The sequence below is a fragment of the Ptychodera flava genome, unplaced genomic scaffold (genome assembly GCF_041260155.1).
Source record: "Ptychodera flava strain L36383 unplaced genomic scaffold, AS_Pfla_20210202 Scaffold_79__1_contigs__length_559180_pilon, whole genome shotgun sequence".
Lineage (NCBI taxonomy): Eukaryota > Metazoa > Hemichordata > Enteropneusta > Ptychoderidae > Ptychodera > Ptychodera flava.
In genome coordinates this window covers 321,810-338,788 of record NW_027248401.1, presented here as the reverse complement: position 1 = coordinate 338,788, position 16,979 = coordinate 321,810, and the positions used below count along the sequence as shown (strand labels likewise).

The window sequence follows — 16,979 nt, the reverse complement described above, 5'->3', positions numbered from 1 at the left end:
AAGGCCCGGGATAAGAATTAACTAAGAATATTTTTGGGTATTTGGAAATTGCAATCGTTATATAAATACATTGCTAGATTTTTCGATAAAGTCCCAACTGGGAATAGCACTGAAAATATAACATAAAATTCATCTTGAAAATATACATTGACAGGGACAGATATTCAGATGCATAAAGTTTCCTGAATTATCATGGGAATTATGGGGCTCATTTTGTAGCACTCGAAGTAGAAAAATTTTTCACCGTTTTCGCCATAAAAGTGATAAAAGTTCACGTAAGAATGGCGGCCATTATGAATTTTAAATGTCGGTAAACGTCTGATACTTTGCTTGTCTGGTACAAACTTTGCATAGCCACGGTGACTCCTGACTGTTATTTTCAATTTGATAATATTATGGTTGAAAGTTTAATCAAGAAAAGTGTGAACAAATGTTTAAGGCTTTCACTTTGGGACAGATTATGGCTTGTACATCGAAAATCTCACCAGGATGGTCGATGTCACATTCACTGTAACTGATATTAATTTTTTAAGAAAGGGGAACTCCACATCAAAGTTGCACTCCTCGCAAGCTAGCTAACATTGAAAATTTGAGTAAGCGGAAAACGAATCCAGGTAGCTGAGAACAGCATCGTAGCAGTACTGGTATTGAATCTGGAAGTGCAGAAGATATAGAAACGGTTAATCGAGAGAACAGGATGACATGGCGATGGATAAGGGATGTAATGACCTTGATTAAAAAGCGCATATACGTGTATAGTCAATGTTGCATCATTTAATTTTCATAGAATTTCGCTTGAATCGCATTTTATGGCAAAAAATGTATTGAGACTCTGACACAACTAACGAATAAAGGTAATCAGAGGAATCTAGCCGGATCATTTTGCCGCTAGAGATTTTAGGCAGTCAGCATTGCAATGCAAAAGCAGTAATATTCGAGTAGGTTTTTTTCATGGGGGCGCATGAGAATTAGGGTAGACTCAATAATTGATTTCTGATGACAAAGTCAAAAAGTCAACATGTGTCAGGAAATGAAAGGTTTGTAAACGCGATAGCGTTAATACCGATACTTCCCTAGCGATGAAAATTTGGAGAGGTTATTTTAAAAAGAGGCGGTTCTTGTTTTGTGTTTTTATGCTGACCTTGTGACACCCGTGTAAGTAGATGTAGATGCTACTGGTTTAGCGTTTTTTTCTTTCGAAGTCTTTTATTTCGATAACATCGACTTCTGGTTATTTGGTCCGGGTGAAATACAGAGCGCACATTTGCTTATTAAGCTGACAGAATGAGCTTAGTGCAGGAAAAATTAAATGACGAGTTTCCCTTGTTATGGCAAATTTTCAAAAAGATTCAGTGTGAAGGCTTGGCAAAATTAACAGTAGAAGGAAAAATTAGACAATAATGAGAACGCACTGGCGTTTGGATTCGACGCGAACACATCAACGCCAGCGTGGATTGAATTGATAAACAAACATACCAGCGTTTCCACCATGCCAGGCCGATTATTTCTCAACGTTTTCACGGCTTGTAACACGTCGACCATCTGCTCCACTTTAATTTTCTCACAAACCGCGACGATTGCGCAGAAGACACCACTTCTCCCGATACCATTCCTAGAATTGTAACAGATTTACACGTGTTTTTGACAGTTATGGCATTATTTAAATAATGCACTTCTGAGGGGAATTGAAGAAACCTGTTGAAAAATTGTCAAAGCGCTCTTGGATTATAGTCACAGATAGTAAATATAGATTATTTCATTCAGCTTTAATTTCGACCAGCAAAGATTTACCATTCTCTTGCATGCCCACTGTATGCAAAATCTCTGACAAAGACCTCCGAGGGGTTATTGGGGTCATTTAATCGCTCATTGTATCTAAACCTCCTGCACGTTCACCTGGGACATTTTGTGTTGTATATTGCTAATAGATGACGTCAACCGACTTCAAACGTTATTAGACGACGTTCCATGGTCTTTTCGAGGATGACGGCAAAATGTACATTCGGAAGTTCTGACCGTGGTTTATAATTACAAAGGTTATCGACATCTTATCTTGATGGTAGGGAAATGAAACCCGGTCTCTGTCGAAACTAGCCTATGATGAGGACACTCTTTATAGAGGTCTTATCTTACTTTTGATTACTCAGATCGTATTCACTGAGATCTTATCTTACTCGTGACTACTCAACTCAAATTCTCCACGTCGTGTTTTCCGCATTTACTGAGGTCCTTAATCAGGCAGGTGCTGCCTCGTGTCACTTCCTAGCAGAGACACGATCCAGGGTTTAGTCAGTTATATCGGCGGTTTCGAAAACAATATTTCAGCTTATAAAGTTATAAAGTTTTTCATATTCTTTCAAATTTGCCCTACGAATCATTTGTACGGTAGTCCATCAGAAAATAATATCGATGATCTCACTAAAGCGTGAGTTTAACCACCGTCACGGGTGGAGGGACGGTGGTTTAACAGTTCCCGTTGAACTTTCCAGCGAATGCCAAGTTATCAAAGTGTCAGCTTACAAAATTACCAAGATAAGCGATAATCAACCGGTATTTAATGCTTGTTTTTTTGATGCCCGAGCAAAACTCTGGCATTTTATATTTACACAATCTTCCAAATATCAAACAGCATACCTGCAGTGAACGGTAATAGCGTTGTCTCCTGATTGTTGTTGAGCTCGTTCTACTAAACTGATTAGATCAACCATAACTGAGTCAGATGAGGGTACTCCCTTTCTGGCCGGCCAGTCAACTTGCAACTGTGTGATGGTGCGTGGTGCCTCCTTCTCCTGAGGGAAACAACACACACACATCTGATATAGACGTACATGCAGCGGCCAATAAAGTTCGAAAAAACGATAAATCTATTCACTAGCTAATGTGTCATTGCAAATAAACTGTCATTCCAAATACAAAAAAAATTCCGCAGCAACAAGCTATCCGTGGACTATTCAAGTGATTAAAATTTCCACACATCGACTGTTCAAGTAATCTTGGCCCCTATTAGCGAAAATGAAAATATACGTGATAATAATATGATAATTACATCTATGAATACCTACATATAAAGTCATTCACTCACCGCCTTTGGGGTGTACGTCAACCGAAAGATGCGTTCTGTTATACCATTGTAACTCTCTGTCGCACTGACTTTAACGACGAACGGACCGAATCTGATGGGCTCATCGTCACACCAATATTTCCCACTTTTCTGTCGGAGAATTAAAAATTTGTAAAATCAACTGCTTAATGAACATTCGTATCGTAAAAAAGTCACATTGATTTCATATTATGAAGACTTAATTATTAACAAGAAATGCTTACCATTTCATCTGTTTCCATGTCATTCAACTGACGATAGTGTTTGTCTTGTAATCATACACCATCCTAAAAAAATCAACGATAGTGTGTTCCATCGGCATCTGTGTGGCTATGAAAGCATCCTTTCGTGTGTATGCCTTTCGGAGAGACGAAGACAGAAGGAAATTGTGATAATAAACTGGGATTCAGTTTCGTAAGGTGGGTCATTAAGGGTAAAAGATATATGTTTCATCAATGTGTCTCGCCGTTGTTTATCAAATTTCCGGTCACATACACAAAACATGTTTTAATATCGCAGGTTGTCTGAAGAGATATTAACTCTATTGCATATCGAACGACTTAAATTCTGAATCAATAGTAAATATTCTCCTGAAGGAATGATGAAAGCTTGCTTACCGTCAGAAACGATGCATTGATATAGTTTGTAGCATCGCCACCCTCGCCTGGAGTCATCAAGTAGGGCCTGAATCGATCAACTTAGAAGAGAAACAGTTTCCTTCAGTCTGTTATTAGTGCTCATCGAACAGGTTGAAGGAAATGACCATGACAAAGTAACTTTGACATTGACGAAATAACGCCACTATTTAACTGCGTGAGATAGGACTACTTTTACATTATAACAAGATGAGCACGATAATTATTCTTGACATACTGATGCGTTTAAAACTGACATAGGATGTCACAATCGCCTTGCACGTTTTCAAGTTGTTCGCCCTATGATGGATAAAGACTAAGAATATAAACCAGTAAATTGTATGCTCTATATAGGAGAAAAACGTAATCACAAATAAACACGTTGCAGTTGAATTTTGATGGGTAGCAAGCAGTTGTATCAGAGCAACACCTTAAATCGGTTATGTTAGCGAGATCGAATCGGAACAACAAATCACTTAATTATATATTGTGAATTTACATATATTTCTTGTTCTTTTGTAACTTACTCGGAATAATGTCCCCGTTTCTGTTCTTGTTTAAGTTTTCTTCCCTTTGCCCTCCTTCGCAATCGCCAGCAGAAGGCATATAGCATACCTTGGATAAAGACTGTTTTCCAGGAGAAAGGAAAATAATGTGGGTAAATTGTACACTCAAATCACGGACGCAAGGTATGCACCCGAGTCAAGGATGAATCCAATTTGGGAGTGGCAATTAAATTGTGCAGAATTTCTACTTACTGTAGGTAATTTTCCAAGAAAGGTAAGGAGTAATAAATATAATATTTCCATCAATAAAACTACCACAAAGGGACGCATTTTGTGAATTTTCAAAATCACACAGTTTGTGACTGTCATTTACTAAATACATGTGTTAGTTGACGAGTGAAGATAACTATAATACCAGAACAGGTAATATTGTGTTTGGCGTCTATCACAAGATAACTCTACAGCTTCATCGATAGAGGGTACCAACGCTCACCTCAAATTCGTTTTCGATGCCAGATTTTCCGCTGCCGTCGTCTGCTTTGAGTTTCTGAAGTCTTATCCTCAAATCGGCTGCTGATATTTGTGTATCTCCACACACGGTAGCCTCCAAGACAGCCGTGTAGATGAACTCATATTGTTCCTGTCAAATGAATATCGAAAACCGTGGTAACTGTGTCTCAGACATGTGACAAATAAGAATTATTTTTGGCAAAAGTCCTATGAAAGTATGACTGTGAAGAATAACATCAAACTTTCAATAGGTGTTGATAATAAAAGTACGTTAACTTTGACTTTTGACACGATATTAAAAAATTGTATTTGAATGAATTTGCATCAATAAACTTTTCATGTGTCGCACGAGTGAAGGAAAACTAAATAACCATTACACAACCGATTTGATCGCAAATTATGTGTGTTTTGCAACAGTACTAGTTCCCTTTATAAGAAAGATCGGAAATCTGTTGAAATCGGCTGACATTCAAGGACCCAATTTGTGAGTAATGATCATGGTTTGAAGGTAATTATCCACATATACATTAGCCAAGTATTAAACTTTAAATCAAATTTTAATTAGTGTGTTTACAGAAAGATCACGCCGTTCAACAAATGATGACCTAAATGGGGAAACGTTTTTTTGGCTCAATCAAAATGGTTAGGATTGGTGATGTCTGATTGTGTAGTCTACATGACGCATTGACAAATACAACTTACTTGAGCACAGTATACGCATTTAGGTGCGATTTCTGATAACGCTATTGAAAAGCAAAGAACTAAACTCACCGGAACTTGAACGAAGTGCATCCTGTCGTGTCTTGCCCTTCTCACAAAATTGAATATATCAACCTGTCCCTCCGCTTCAGCCATCTCCAGCATTGAATCAATCGTTATAAAAGTCCCAGTGCGTCCAACTCCAGCACTATTATATGGACCAAGCAAACTTGGTTAGATCGAAATACTTTTAGCCCTTTCAAGCGCATTAAATAATGATGGCTGGATCATCATAATAAAGCTGTTTACATTCTATTTTAGACAGAAACATGTAGAGTCTCAGTGTACAACAATTAAAATTGGTATCAAAGTGTGAAGTTGTCACATATTCTCGATGCTGGTGTAAGGTGCTAGTATACGAAACACATAATATCAGTTAACAACCATCGGTCATATCACAGGACGATTATCATCAAACTGATTACCAAGGTGTGTGTCATGGTGATTCACAGGACGATGTAAAAGTCTCTTGGCTTCTCCTGACGTACTGATCACATACAACCACTCTTCGAGTAAGTTTGAGTCTGATGTTCTGTATAATATTCTTTATAGTTTCATTGGATATTAGGAAATGGCGCAGGCCTTCTTGCCATAGCTTTTTTGAATCTGCGCAATATAAACATTACGCTGTTCTCGAACAACATAAAAGTAATATTCCGTTGTAAAGGGCAGAGCACACACACACAAACACATTCTGTGTGCAAACGTATAATATCAGAGTTGAACCGTCCCACTGACCTACAATGCACGATGATAGGGCCGGCATTCGGTAGAGTGTAATATTTGAATCGTTGCAGGAATGCTAACACACTAGATGGATACTGAGGCACTCCCATGTCTGGCCAAACTGTAAAATGGAAATGTTTGACTTCTCGTGCCCTGGCGTCGCCTTTCTAATTTGACAAGGAAGTAAAAGACATGGGTTAAATCAGGCAGCACTTTACAGGCAGGTTTTTGGTCGATGATTGTTCAGTTTTCTGCTTATTTTAAGACTCGACAATGTATGGTGGGAAAGCGAAAGAAAACGACATAGCATTTTAGTTGCTTCTCTCGAAGCAAAACCTTCCAGAGTAAAGAACAACAGATATTTGTTACCTTCTTGACAAAGAAGGTCCTGATGACTGAGTCAGCGAAGAGTTCTTCGTTCACATTTTTCACGCAGATTTTGCCATAATAGATTTCCCCCTCGCCCATATCTGGCCAATACTTAGCACACTTTTCCTAATGATACAATAAAAAGCGTTAAATTTCATTATTTATTTTTACATGTAGTGTGCTCATAAGTGCCCTGACTGTACTGTTACACTATGTAGAAATGCCCAGCACTCGGTTTGTCAAGACGATTTTAAAGTTACGTATGTTGTTACACAGACAGCAATAGCCTACTCTCTATGGTTTTGATCAGTTCTTATGTTGACATGTCTGTGCTGCCCAGAAATCAACATCAGTTCATCTAAAACAATGAGAATTCGGTGTTGCAATATGCTTGATTGAGAACCTGATACGGTAAAATTAGCCGATAAATGGGGCACAAATGCTTTGATAGTAGTCAACAAGTCTTGTTACTGGGGCTACAAATGGAACGATGGTCATCCTAACACGACCTGTTCAAACAAAGTACGGCACCCTTTGGTGTGAACGGAACAGAAACTAGCACGATACAGATAACACAAATGGTTACTAATATGTTTATTTTAGGGCGCCCAGCAACGATTTTCAGTGTTTCTGTGATATAACGTGTATCTCTCGAACCGATTATTGACCCAATTACTCCTAACCGTACCTGGTATGGTGTACGCCTCGCCTTGCGTGCAGATTCGCATGCTTACATGAGCAATAACGTGAATTATAGGCTACGATATCGTTACTGATGTTTTTGTGAAGTTCCCTTAATGTTCTGTGTGCAAACCACTCTTTCGTGATCAATTTTCAGGGTGCCGAAGTTGCAACCGAAATGCGCAAATGACAGAACAACATTAAAAGACAGCGATTTTTGCTCATTTCTTCGGTAAATACAAAAGTTAACCTTACATACCTTGTTGTTCTCTTTCAAGTTCGTAGCCATCAGTATGGACGTAGACCGTTCTTGCCAAATCATTCTCCAGAGGTCATTCACCGTTGTAGTCTTCGGACCTTAGTTATGGAGCAATTTAAAGCGCGCATAGTCAATTCATTTGTTTATATCATCCCTGGAGCCCATGTTAATCTATATCACCCCTGAAGCTCTTTTGATGGAAAAGGATATCTCGTTCTATCAACTATAACAACATTCGAAGACTAAACTGACGGCATAGATTCTCCATAGATTTACGTCACAGATTTTATAGTGTACTTACCTTGAGTTGCAATATATGCCTTTTTCTTCGTATAACCCTGTACGAAAAAAATACGAAAATTATTGATAATATGTTGACAACAGTTGAAAGCTAGTAGAGCTGTGGAATTTCAACTTTCTTCAAATTAAAATCTACCTAAATATGCAAGACCTTTATAAACACTTTACGATAGGCGATATGTACATGTATCGCACATGGCATTTTACGGTTATCAAGTTATCAAGCCTCTCAAAAACAAATCAAGCTGAACTTATGCGTTATCACGCCATGATTTTTAATGAAATGAATAACAAGTGAATAAAACCTACATTGATGTAAGATGCGTTGATGTAGTCTGAATTGGGATCGTCATCTAACGGCTGCAAAACCACTCGAGAATGATTGTCTGCAACAAGGAATGAAAGTCGTCAAGTTAACTGATCATTGAATTCAGGTTTCAGTGATCAACAATAAACAGTACACGAGAGCATTAAAATGCCACTGTAAGTAAACAGAGTTTTCAAGGCAAAAAGCTGATGGGTTCTTCAATCATTGTATTTTGTCATACAAATATATTGAAACGACATACATGATTGTTCAAGACTTTCAAGAAATGGAACATTTGAATTGCATGCTTCATTTTGTAAGTTAGTGCATTTCTCGATGTTAGTACTGATCTACAAAATGCCTTGCTATACTCAAAAATTGGAAATCTTCCCGAAAGACGACAAAGATACTTATATTATTTATATTTAAATTATGAACATAGAGAAATGAGAAAAGCTTACATGCAACGATATTTTTGAATCTATTCTTTTGTCTATTGAGATCTGTCAGAGACACTTCACCAGATCCGACTTTCTCTCCTGGTAAAAGCTGTAATGATAATTAAACAATGTAAACTCGTCAATAAAAGAAAATTGAAATTAAGTCGTATGAGATCTTGAAAAAAATAAACAATAAAAACTGAATGCAACAATTGTAACAGATAATTTAATACGGAAAAAATAAGTCATTTAATCAATTCTCTCTATAGACTGGCGCGTACAAAGAGAAAACAATGATTTTAATATTTTCCTCTTTATCCTAATTCATTCTCTATCACCTTGTATTCTGCCTTCAATCCGTTTCCTCCACATGTCGATTTCTTCATTCTTATATAATCAGCCAAATTCTCCACTCTGATTGGCTTAAACTTATCGTTCTTGTCAGTTTTATATTCTGTTCTGCTTGTACGTTCATTTTTTGGTATAGGTTTAGGTGCGAGCACTGGAATCGCTTTGGTAGTGCTTTCCTCACTTGCTACTGGCGTCGGTGCTGGAACGGCTCGTGCATGTGGATTCAGCATTTCTTCGTTGGCATACAGATAATCGTTGGTTGATTGGACTTCTGTATTTGTAAGATCTGTCAATATTGAAACTCCAAACAAAAGTGTCATATAATTTGACCTCTGTCCGTCAAGTCTATTGTCCTTTATAACATATGGCCATATGGCACGCAATCGGCACAGTGATCTGGCAATAAAGAGGATCAAAAAAATTGCAGTTTTTTTAAGCCGTAAAACTTTATGGATTTCATGTAGCAAAGCATACATGAAACTTTATTAACGATGACTCACGTCGATTTCAATACCATTGCAAGTTTTTTACACTTATACAAATATCGTAAAACATTCGTCTATCCATACCTATATAATCACAAGGTATGTACAATAATACGGTCAAAAATTATCGTTATATCCTTAATAGGTAAGCTTACCTGATAAATCCTCGTTACTTTTAGAAAACATGTCTTTCCACGATTTTCCAGTGCTAAAAATCATAAAAATAACAATAAAGAAATAAAATAAAACAAAACAAACAAACAATAACATTAATAAATAAATAAATGAATAAATACAATTAAATACATATAAATAAATAAACAAAAACAACAACAAATAAACTGATAAATTATTGTAAGCGTTACAATGTCAAATTCGTCAGATGCGATGGCGACTTCAATAAACATAAGGACGTTGCAGATGATATTCATATTTTTGTAAATAGGAAGACGAATATATGGTTTTGTGAAACTCAACGCGACAAGAGACAAACAACTAATGATCAATTCTGTGTCTTACCGTTTTATGTATAGGTAACCGATAAGGAACAATATAACAAGTATGATAATAAGTGTCAAAATAATCGAAGTGAACACAATTACGCCAGCAGAAGATCCGGACATTGGGGAAGACACTAAAAAGAAATAACACGCTTAGCTGTGACTACATACATGTCAAATTATATCACTTGTCATTCTCTCTTTGTTTGATAGTTTACAGATTTGTCGCTACGGTATTTGAATAGCAATCAATGAATGTTCATTTTATCCTAGGTAGCCGGATATCTGATGTACTGTTTCTTGTTGCAACTTCAGGCACTCTGACGAAAAGCACCGGGTTTCTCAGCGGTATACTTTCTACCTCGCATTGCTGCTCTATGTGGATCAAAGCAATGCGCATGTGTTTCTACTCAACTTCCCCTAAACAGACATCATGCAATTTTCAGTCTGCGTAAACAGACAGTTATAAACCCGTAAATCTGCTTACCCTCAACGCTTAGTGTGCCTGCCTCAGCTGTGTCACTCCATACACTGAAACAACAACCGTTTTCAGCTGAAACCTGATGAAAAAATAATGGAAGTTTAACAGAAGTTCTCACCTATGTTTATAAATTCGACAAAGCGTGAACATTAGGAATGAGTAGGTAGCTATTGCAACTCTAGATGCTATAATGTAGGCATCCTGACATGAAATGACCCTGCCTTGGGTAGTATAAATTTGCCATTATAATATCTTCTCTTTTCAAACGTTGTTTGGGCTTCGGATTATAGCAAAAGTGTCAAGAATCATCTTAATATCTGTGGCTAGTTTATCTCATAGTGTCACGTACACAATTCTCAGTTAATATTCGATTAATCGACAAGTCTAATGCTCCAGACCCAAGCTGAGAGACATAAATCTAAGTTTCTATAAACTTTCAAGACAGCACGTCCCTATATAATTGCCTGATGATAATGTAGAAATCATAATCAAACAAGCTACATATGAGACAATACAACTGCATGGTGACTTTTCATGGACAACACGATAGGAACTAATTTGGGATAATTGGATTTTCCTATTTTTCAAATTTCTCAAAAGTGTGAGGTGCCCTATAGCTGAATATTGCAATATTACAAATTACTCATAAAAACAATTGCGTAGTGTAAAAAGAAAAGCAGATGAGATTACATTTGCAGGTTAAATCGACATTCTTCACCATCTAATAATCCCAAATTAGTTTCAATCGTGTTGGACGAAAAATTAAAAATTACCTAGCCATATTTGTTATTCAATAAGTTTGAACATCCTTGGTATTTACGGCTTGAAATTAAGATTTCATAACAGTATGAAAAACTTGATGTACTTTTGTTCGAGTCTTTAAAATTCAAATATAAAGACAACAGAAACAGGTCCGGGTGACTTTTTAACAAAAATGATTAGAGGTTGATTTTGTATTCAAACCCTTTGCTCCAACGTTTACTGCTTACATTTTTAAATCGTTTGAAGAGCTCCAATCGCTATTACCAATTTGAAGACACAGTGATCTTGTGATGTTCTTTGAGAGGTAATGGTGTTTCCATTCGAAAACGAAAAATCTGACTCCCAAAAATTAAGTGTTGTCAGTATTTTTTGTCAGATGCTCTTGTTATACATGACTGACATTGGGGTTATTGCTTATATGATCACAATCACCATTGTGAATGCAACCACGGCAACCATTACCACCACCACCATCAAGCCACCAGGCCATCATCACCGCCATGATAACCATCACCAAGTGAGTTACTTACTTGTACACTATAGTTAGTTTCTGGTTGTAGCTCCCCAATTGAACAGCTAAAATCATCTGTGTAATCTATGCAATCTTGAGGTGCCATGATATCGTTTGTGATGTTCCCATATGTAGACTGCCAATAAAGAATCATATATGAGATGACAGTACCATTTGGGCACATCGGGGCACTCCAGGTTACATTTATTTCAGTGTCTGAAATACCATTGGCCGAAACGTCTCTCGGTTCAGTGGGAACTGTAACAGGCAGATTAGACGAATATACTGTCAGTTTTCATCAAAGTGAATGGCGTTGACGAGATGTCATTTATTCGCATGGTTGGTAGGTGTTATAAAAACGGAATTTCATCATTGTACGCTTTCAGGCAGTGTAATTTGACGGAATATCTTTAAATTCCCAATGATGTACAATTTTTGACGAGTTTTATCTTTAACATAGTGTTCCAGGTATCCCTGCTGTGAAATATCTCGATGTAGTTTAACAAATTTGTTTAATCATGATATGTATGGACATTACTATGGCATTGTAGGCAAAAAAGGAGAATGCATTGACCAACAGGTCAACAATAAATATACATCTAGGGGAACGTTCAATTATTATGGCCAGGGGAGGACCGCCTTAATCCAGTAGTTGTGAATGGGAAAACTTCAAAGAGAGTGTCATGTTTTGTTTTTCAAACAGTACAGCGCGGTTCACCATATTAAAAAAGAAAAACAAAGTATATGCTGTCAAAAAAAAACCTTCATTGTGCATAAACATTCCAGAAAAGGAATGTTGTTGTCCGTGTGTTTTCATTCTCAGAAGTCGGCACTCTATGGTTGGAATATAAGTACATGCATTTCTGTCCTATAACCTTTTGCCTTGACAAGTCTATACAGGCATGGCTACATAACAACGCAAACGTATGTTACTTGACACAACTTGTGTTACTTTTACGAGCTTTATCCACACGCACTCACCGTGTTCATGCGTTGTTTCCAGCACAGAGTCAGGAGGTCCCCCTCCACTATTTGTATAGGCAGTCACAGTAGCTTTGTACTCGGTAGACGCATAGAGATCTCTTACAACATGTTCGAATTCGGTCGCGTTGAAATAAATAACTTCAAAACTCTGTAGTTCTCCACATTCATAATAGGAATCTTGATAAAAGTTAATTCCATATCTTTCCAAAGGACATTCAACGGTATTTGGCTTTGCCCAAGTGACCTTTATCTCCGATGACGACATAGCTACTGCCGAAAGCTCCTCAACCTTCTGCGGGGCTGTTCACAAACACACGCGTATGTATATATATATATATATATATATATATATATATATATATATATATATATATATATATATATATATATATATATATATATATAATATATATATATATATATATACACATACATATATACATATATATATATATATATATATATATATATATATATATATATATATATATATATATATTATGTATATAGACCCAGTTATCCCTATAGTGTGACATCACACTATAGGTATACGGTTTACAGGATTTCCGGATACCCCTACTTCTGATGTCAGAAGTAGGGGTATACGGGGTCGGCAATTTTTTTCCTACTGAAACTGTTTGTAACTTGTAAGCATTCTCGTGCAGATGAAAATTGAGTGGGCACAAAGTAGTTTACTGAAAAATGCGGTAAAGGTAATAAATAGCGAAAACGTCAAGGCTTTTGGTAGCGATGATTGTGAAAGTTTGTTTTTTTTTTCAACTGGGGTCACGAGAGCGTTCACTGTCGTCTGCTCCCTACGTTTGCTACTACCACTGTACTGTGCTATCTCGTCACGAGCCGTAAACAGCCGAGTCATCGCTCAAAATCGACCAATTTATCACCGAACCAGTATCCAACATATATATTAAGAATAATTATGATGTATCAAAATCATTTCATGGTAAGTAAACCAGCATCGGCACAGTGTTGTATTGCTGTTGAACTTCTGTGGTAGGCTGTAATAAAGCGAGAGTGTTTACTGTAGTAACGTACGGCAAACGCGGTTTTCAAAAGCTTGTGCCACTTCGTCTCGATAGGAGCCGCGGCCACAATGAAGTGTTTTCATAAGACACCAGTAAAGTCGAGATCGAATGAACGTTACATGGCAAATGTTAAAAGTCGTTTTTTTTGCGCTTTGTTTATTGTGATTGTTTATGATTTTAGTTTCATTCATCATTACAACGAACGATGATACACTTTTCCTCTCAATTTCAAACAACGTCCAAGGCGTTGAGAATATTATATGAGAACGTACGATCTTCATAGGGCATCGTACTCCTCCAGTCCTCGCCAGTTTCGAGCAATATAACTTTCCTTGGTACAGTGTAGCTGTATGAATGACCAACAAGAACGATGTGATACAGTTCAATTGTGGTTTTATTCATATATTATGACCGAAGTCGGGAACTGACCCGATTTTTAGATAGCAGTAAAAATGACGACTGCAGCAGTGGACAGCGTGTTCGTTCAAATCGTACAGTGTTTAAACAACGTGTAAGCACCGCTATGAACAGCAAGACAAGGTTAAATTTCGATGCATTTTTTACATTATTACTTTACCTTCAAACAAAATAATACATCTGAAGATACTATTTCATCCTCCTTTCCCTTGTCCATTCAAGTTTTGCGCGGAAAATCCGACAGCAAGAGACTACACTGACGCATCGAAAGGAACGTGCGTCCGAGTGTGAACGGAATCAGCTGGAGCTATACCACTTCATCCGCCACGCTGACATAATAAAGGTCCAAATTACATCGCGCGGGAAAGTGAAAGTAAAAAAAAGTGGGTCTATGCATGTGATAGATATATAATATCCCAGTATTTCTCACTCATGTGACGTCATCGAAGACTCGTGTTTGCCCCAACAAAGCTGTATCCCTCCTCGCCTACTGGCTCGGAGGGATACTGCCGCTATGTTGGGGGGAAACCCTCGTTTTCCATGACGTCACACTCGTTCGAAAAACTGGGAGATTATATATAAATATATGTATGTATGTATGTATGTATGTATGTATGTATGTATGTATGTATGTATGTATGTATGTATGTATGTATGTATGTATGTATGTATGTATGTATGTATCTCTCTGTCAGTGTCTGTGTCCATGAAGACATGCAATAATAACCATGTCAAACATTTAAAAGAAAAAAATAATTATACTTATTACACTGTAACAAATATAATTAACATACATATTTACAAAACTGTTTGTTTATAAGTATAGGCTATAAGTGTGCGTGTAAGTGTCTGTATAATATTACTGTATACTCATATCGCTTTATGCATAACTCTCTCAACTTATGTTGTGTGTCGTAAGTCCATAAATTTGAATCAACTTTAAACATTAGTATGTACATTACTTCATAATTCATCAATACATATTTGTATGTATGTATGTATGTATGTATGTATGTATGTATGTATGTATGTATGTATGTATGTATGTATGTATGTTTAACAACGATTGGAAAGGTAGCGCAAAACGATTGTTGAGTCTTATTTAATACTTACTTGTCGACATAGTTGTATTGAAAATTGGGTAACTTAATTTTCCATGTCCAACATCATTATCCATAGACACAGAAATTTCATATTCAGTGCAGGGATCTAGCCAGCCAATAATTGTGCTTGTGGTGTCTGGGTCTGTTCGTTCCGTCTCATAGGCTGAAGATGTATCACTCACTCGATAATGTACTGTGTATGACGTCAGAGAGTCACATTGAAGAATACCTGGTTCTAAGTCAGCTTCATTTATCTTGTATTGTGATTTCAACAAACAAAAAGTTAGCAAAATGATATGTCATACCTTGCCTTTTATAATCGGCACATTGCCGAATAATATACAGCCTATTCCCAAGGAAGCAAGCATGAAAATATATGAAATAGAAAATCTGGGTAAAGTAACGGCAGCAGAATACTATGCAGGAACGTTATACTTGTACGTCGAAGGATATTACTCCCTTACGCAAATTTGCAAATGTTGCATCTTATAAAAACAACAAATCAACCAATTAATCAATCAACTAATCAGTGAGTCAATCCAACAGCCAGTCTGTTAATTAATCAAAAATTCTATTGATTAATAGGCCCGTTTAACATCTGATCAATCCTCATGTGATGACCTTTCCACAAATCATGTCCGGAAAATCATTTTAGTGTCGACGAAGGGGTAGAAAACATTTGTAGTAATTGCAAAGACACAAGCGATACAGTATTAACAGCTCCTATAAATAGTGCTTTTCAAATGAAAAATGTTAAATAGTTACCTTCCATGAAACTGAAATTTCTGTCTCGCTGAGAGTGTTTGCCTCTTCTATGATTGGTTGTCCCAACGGAACTGAAGTAATTCCGAGAAAGAATGTTACTTTCGAGATATTACCAATCTTAACGTATGGGAGTGAAATGTGGGGCTTCCACACGGCTGACCAAATTGAAATAGTGCAAAATAAATTTTGTCGTTTCGTATTGAAATTGTATGGCAATGCATCCACCCTCGCTGTCGGGGTGAGTTGGCCGTTTTACAATACGCACATGTAGACTTGTAAAGATTATTAAGTATTGGCTACGTTTAATTGCAATGCCACAACATCGTCTCGTGTACAAGTGTTATTTATTTCAACGTGAAGAAGCTAATAAGTGTAAACCATGTTGGGCCTATGATGTTAAAATGTTGTTGTTTTCCTTTGGCATGGGTGAAGCATGGCTCAACCAAGTGTGGGTAATAAGGTTAATTTTATTAATTTATTCAAACTGAGATGTCGAGATATTGACTCTCAGAATTGGAGCTCAAATTTACATCTTTTTCCCAAACTGGACTGTTACCGTACTTTCAAATATTCTTTTATGCAAGAGATGTATTTATCTTGTATTGAAAATGATCGGTACAGAGAGGCCTTATGTCGCTTTCGAGTATCTATGCATTCCTTACGCATTGAGAGAGATAGGAAATTACGTAACGAACGTGCAGAAAGAACCTGTGCTTACTGTATTTTAAAATCAATTGAAGATGAATTCCACTTCTGTATAATTTGTCCTCTTTATCAAGATTTAAGAACAAAATACATTCCAAAATATTTCTACTTAAATCCGTCAAACCAAAAATTTAGTTTGCTCATGCAGACTCAGAGTACAACTGTTTTACGCAATCTAGCGAAATTTGTCTTCTTCGGTATGAAGAAGCGTTCTGAGACACCTGCAACGATGTAATAACACCTGCTTTTGTATAGCTATTGTTACTTTCTTTTCTTTTCT

At 36.9% G+C, this 16,979-nt stretch overlaps 2 protein-coding genes across 2 annotated transcripts in view; both read right to left on the bottom strand.

Annotated features, from left to right (window-relative positions):
• Window positions 1–44: 44 nt before the first annotated feature.
• LOC139128934 (receptor-type tyrosine-protein phosphatase alpha-like) lies at window positions 45–4,358 on the bottom strand. The gene is made up of 7 exons (XM_070694624.1): window positions 4,263–4,358; window positions 3,718–3,797; window positions 3,325–3,458; window positions 3,083–3,211; window positions 2,635–2,789; window positions 1,477–1,612; window positions 45–653 (listed from the first exon to the last, which is right to left on the bottom strand). The coding sequence occupies exons 3-7, from the start codon at window positions 3,340–3,342 to the stop codon at window positions 576–578; spliced, it is 516 nt and encodes a 171-aa protein (XP_070550725.1). The 5' UTR covers window positions 3,343–3,458; window positions 3,718–3,797; window positions 4,263–4,358; the 3' UTR covers window positions 45–575.
• Window positions 3,982–16,979, bottom strand: part of LOC139128938 (receptor-type tyrosine-protein phosphatase T-like) — a 42,225-nt gene continuing 29,227 nt past the window's right edge. Inside the window, exons 2-12 of the mRNA XM_070694629.1 lie at window positions 9,584–9,636; window positions 8,931–9,229; window positions 8,614–8,701; window positions 8,155–8,231; window positions 7,847–7,883; window positions 7,546–7,643; window positions 6,606–6,731; window positions 6,249–6,403; window positions 5,523–5,658; window positions 4,735–4,881; window positions 3,982–4,035 (exon numbers count right to left, since the gene is read on the bottom strand). Of these exons, the coding sequence (XP_070550730.1) occupies window positions 3,982–4,035; window positions 4,735–4,881; window positions 5,523–5,658; window positions 6,249–6,403; window positions 6,606–6,731; window positions 7,546–7,643; window positions 7,847–7,883; window positions 8,155–8,231; window positions 8,614–8,701; window positions 8,931–9,229; window positions 9,584–9,614 (1,248 nt within the window). The 5' untranslated portion in view covers window positions 9,615–9,636. The remainder of the gene's footprint in view (window positions 4,036–4,734; window positions 4,882–5,522; window positions 5,659–6,248; window positions 6,404–6,605; window positions 6,732–7,545; window positions 7,644–7,846; window positions 7,884–8,154; window positions 8,232–8,613; window positions 8,702–8,930; window positions 9,230–9,583; window positions 9,637–16,979) is intronic.

Bases quoted from the DNA above. Each gene is read 5' to 3' on its own strand.
- LOC139128934 (XM_070694624.1), bottom strand. The intron at 2,790-3,082 runs GTGAGTGAATGA...TGTTTCCCTCAG, and splicing joins TGACGTACACCCCAAAGGCG to GAGAAGGAGGCACCACGCAC. The intron at 654-1,476 runs GTATGTTTGTTT...CTGCACTTCCAG, and splicing joins CTGGCATGGTGGAAACGCTG to ATTCAATACCAGTACTGCTA.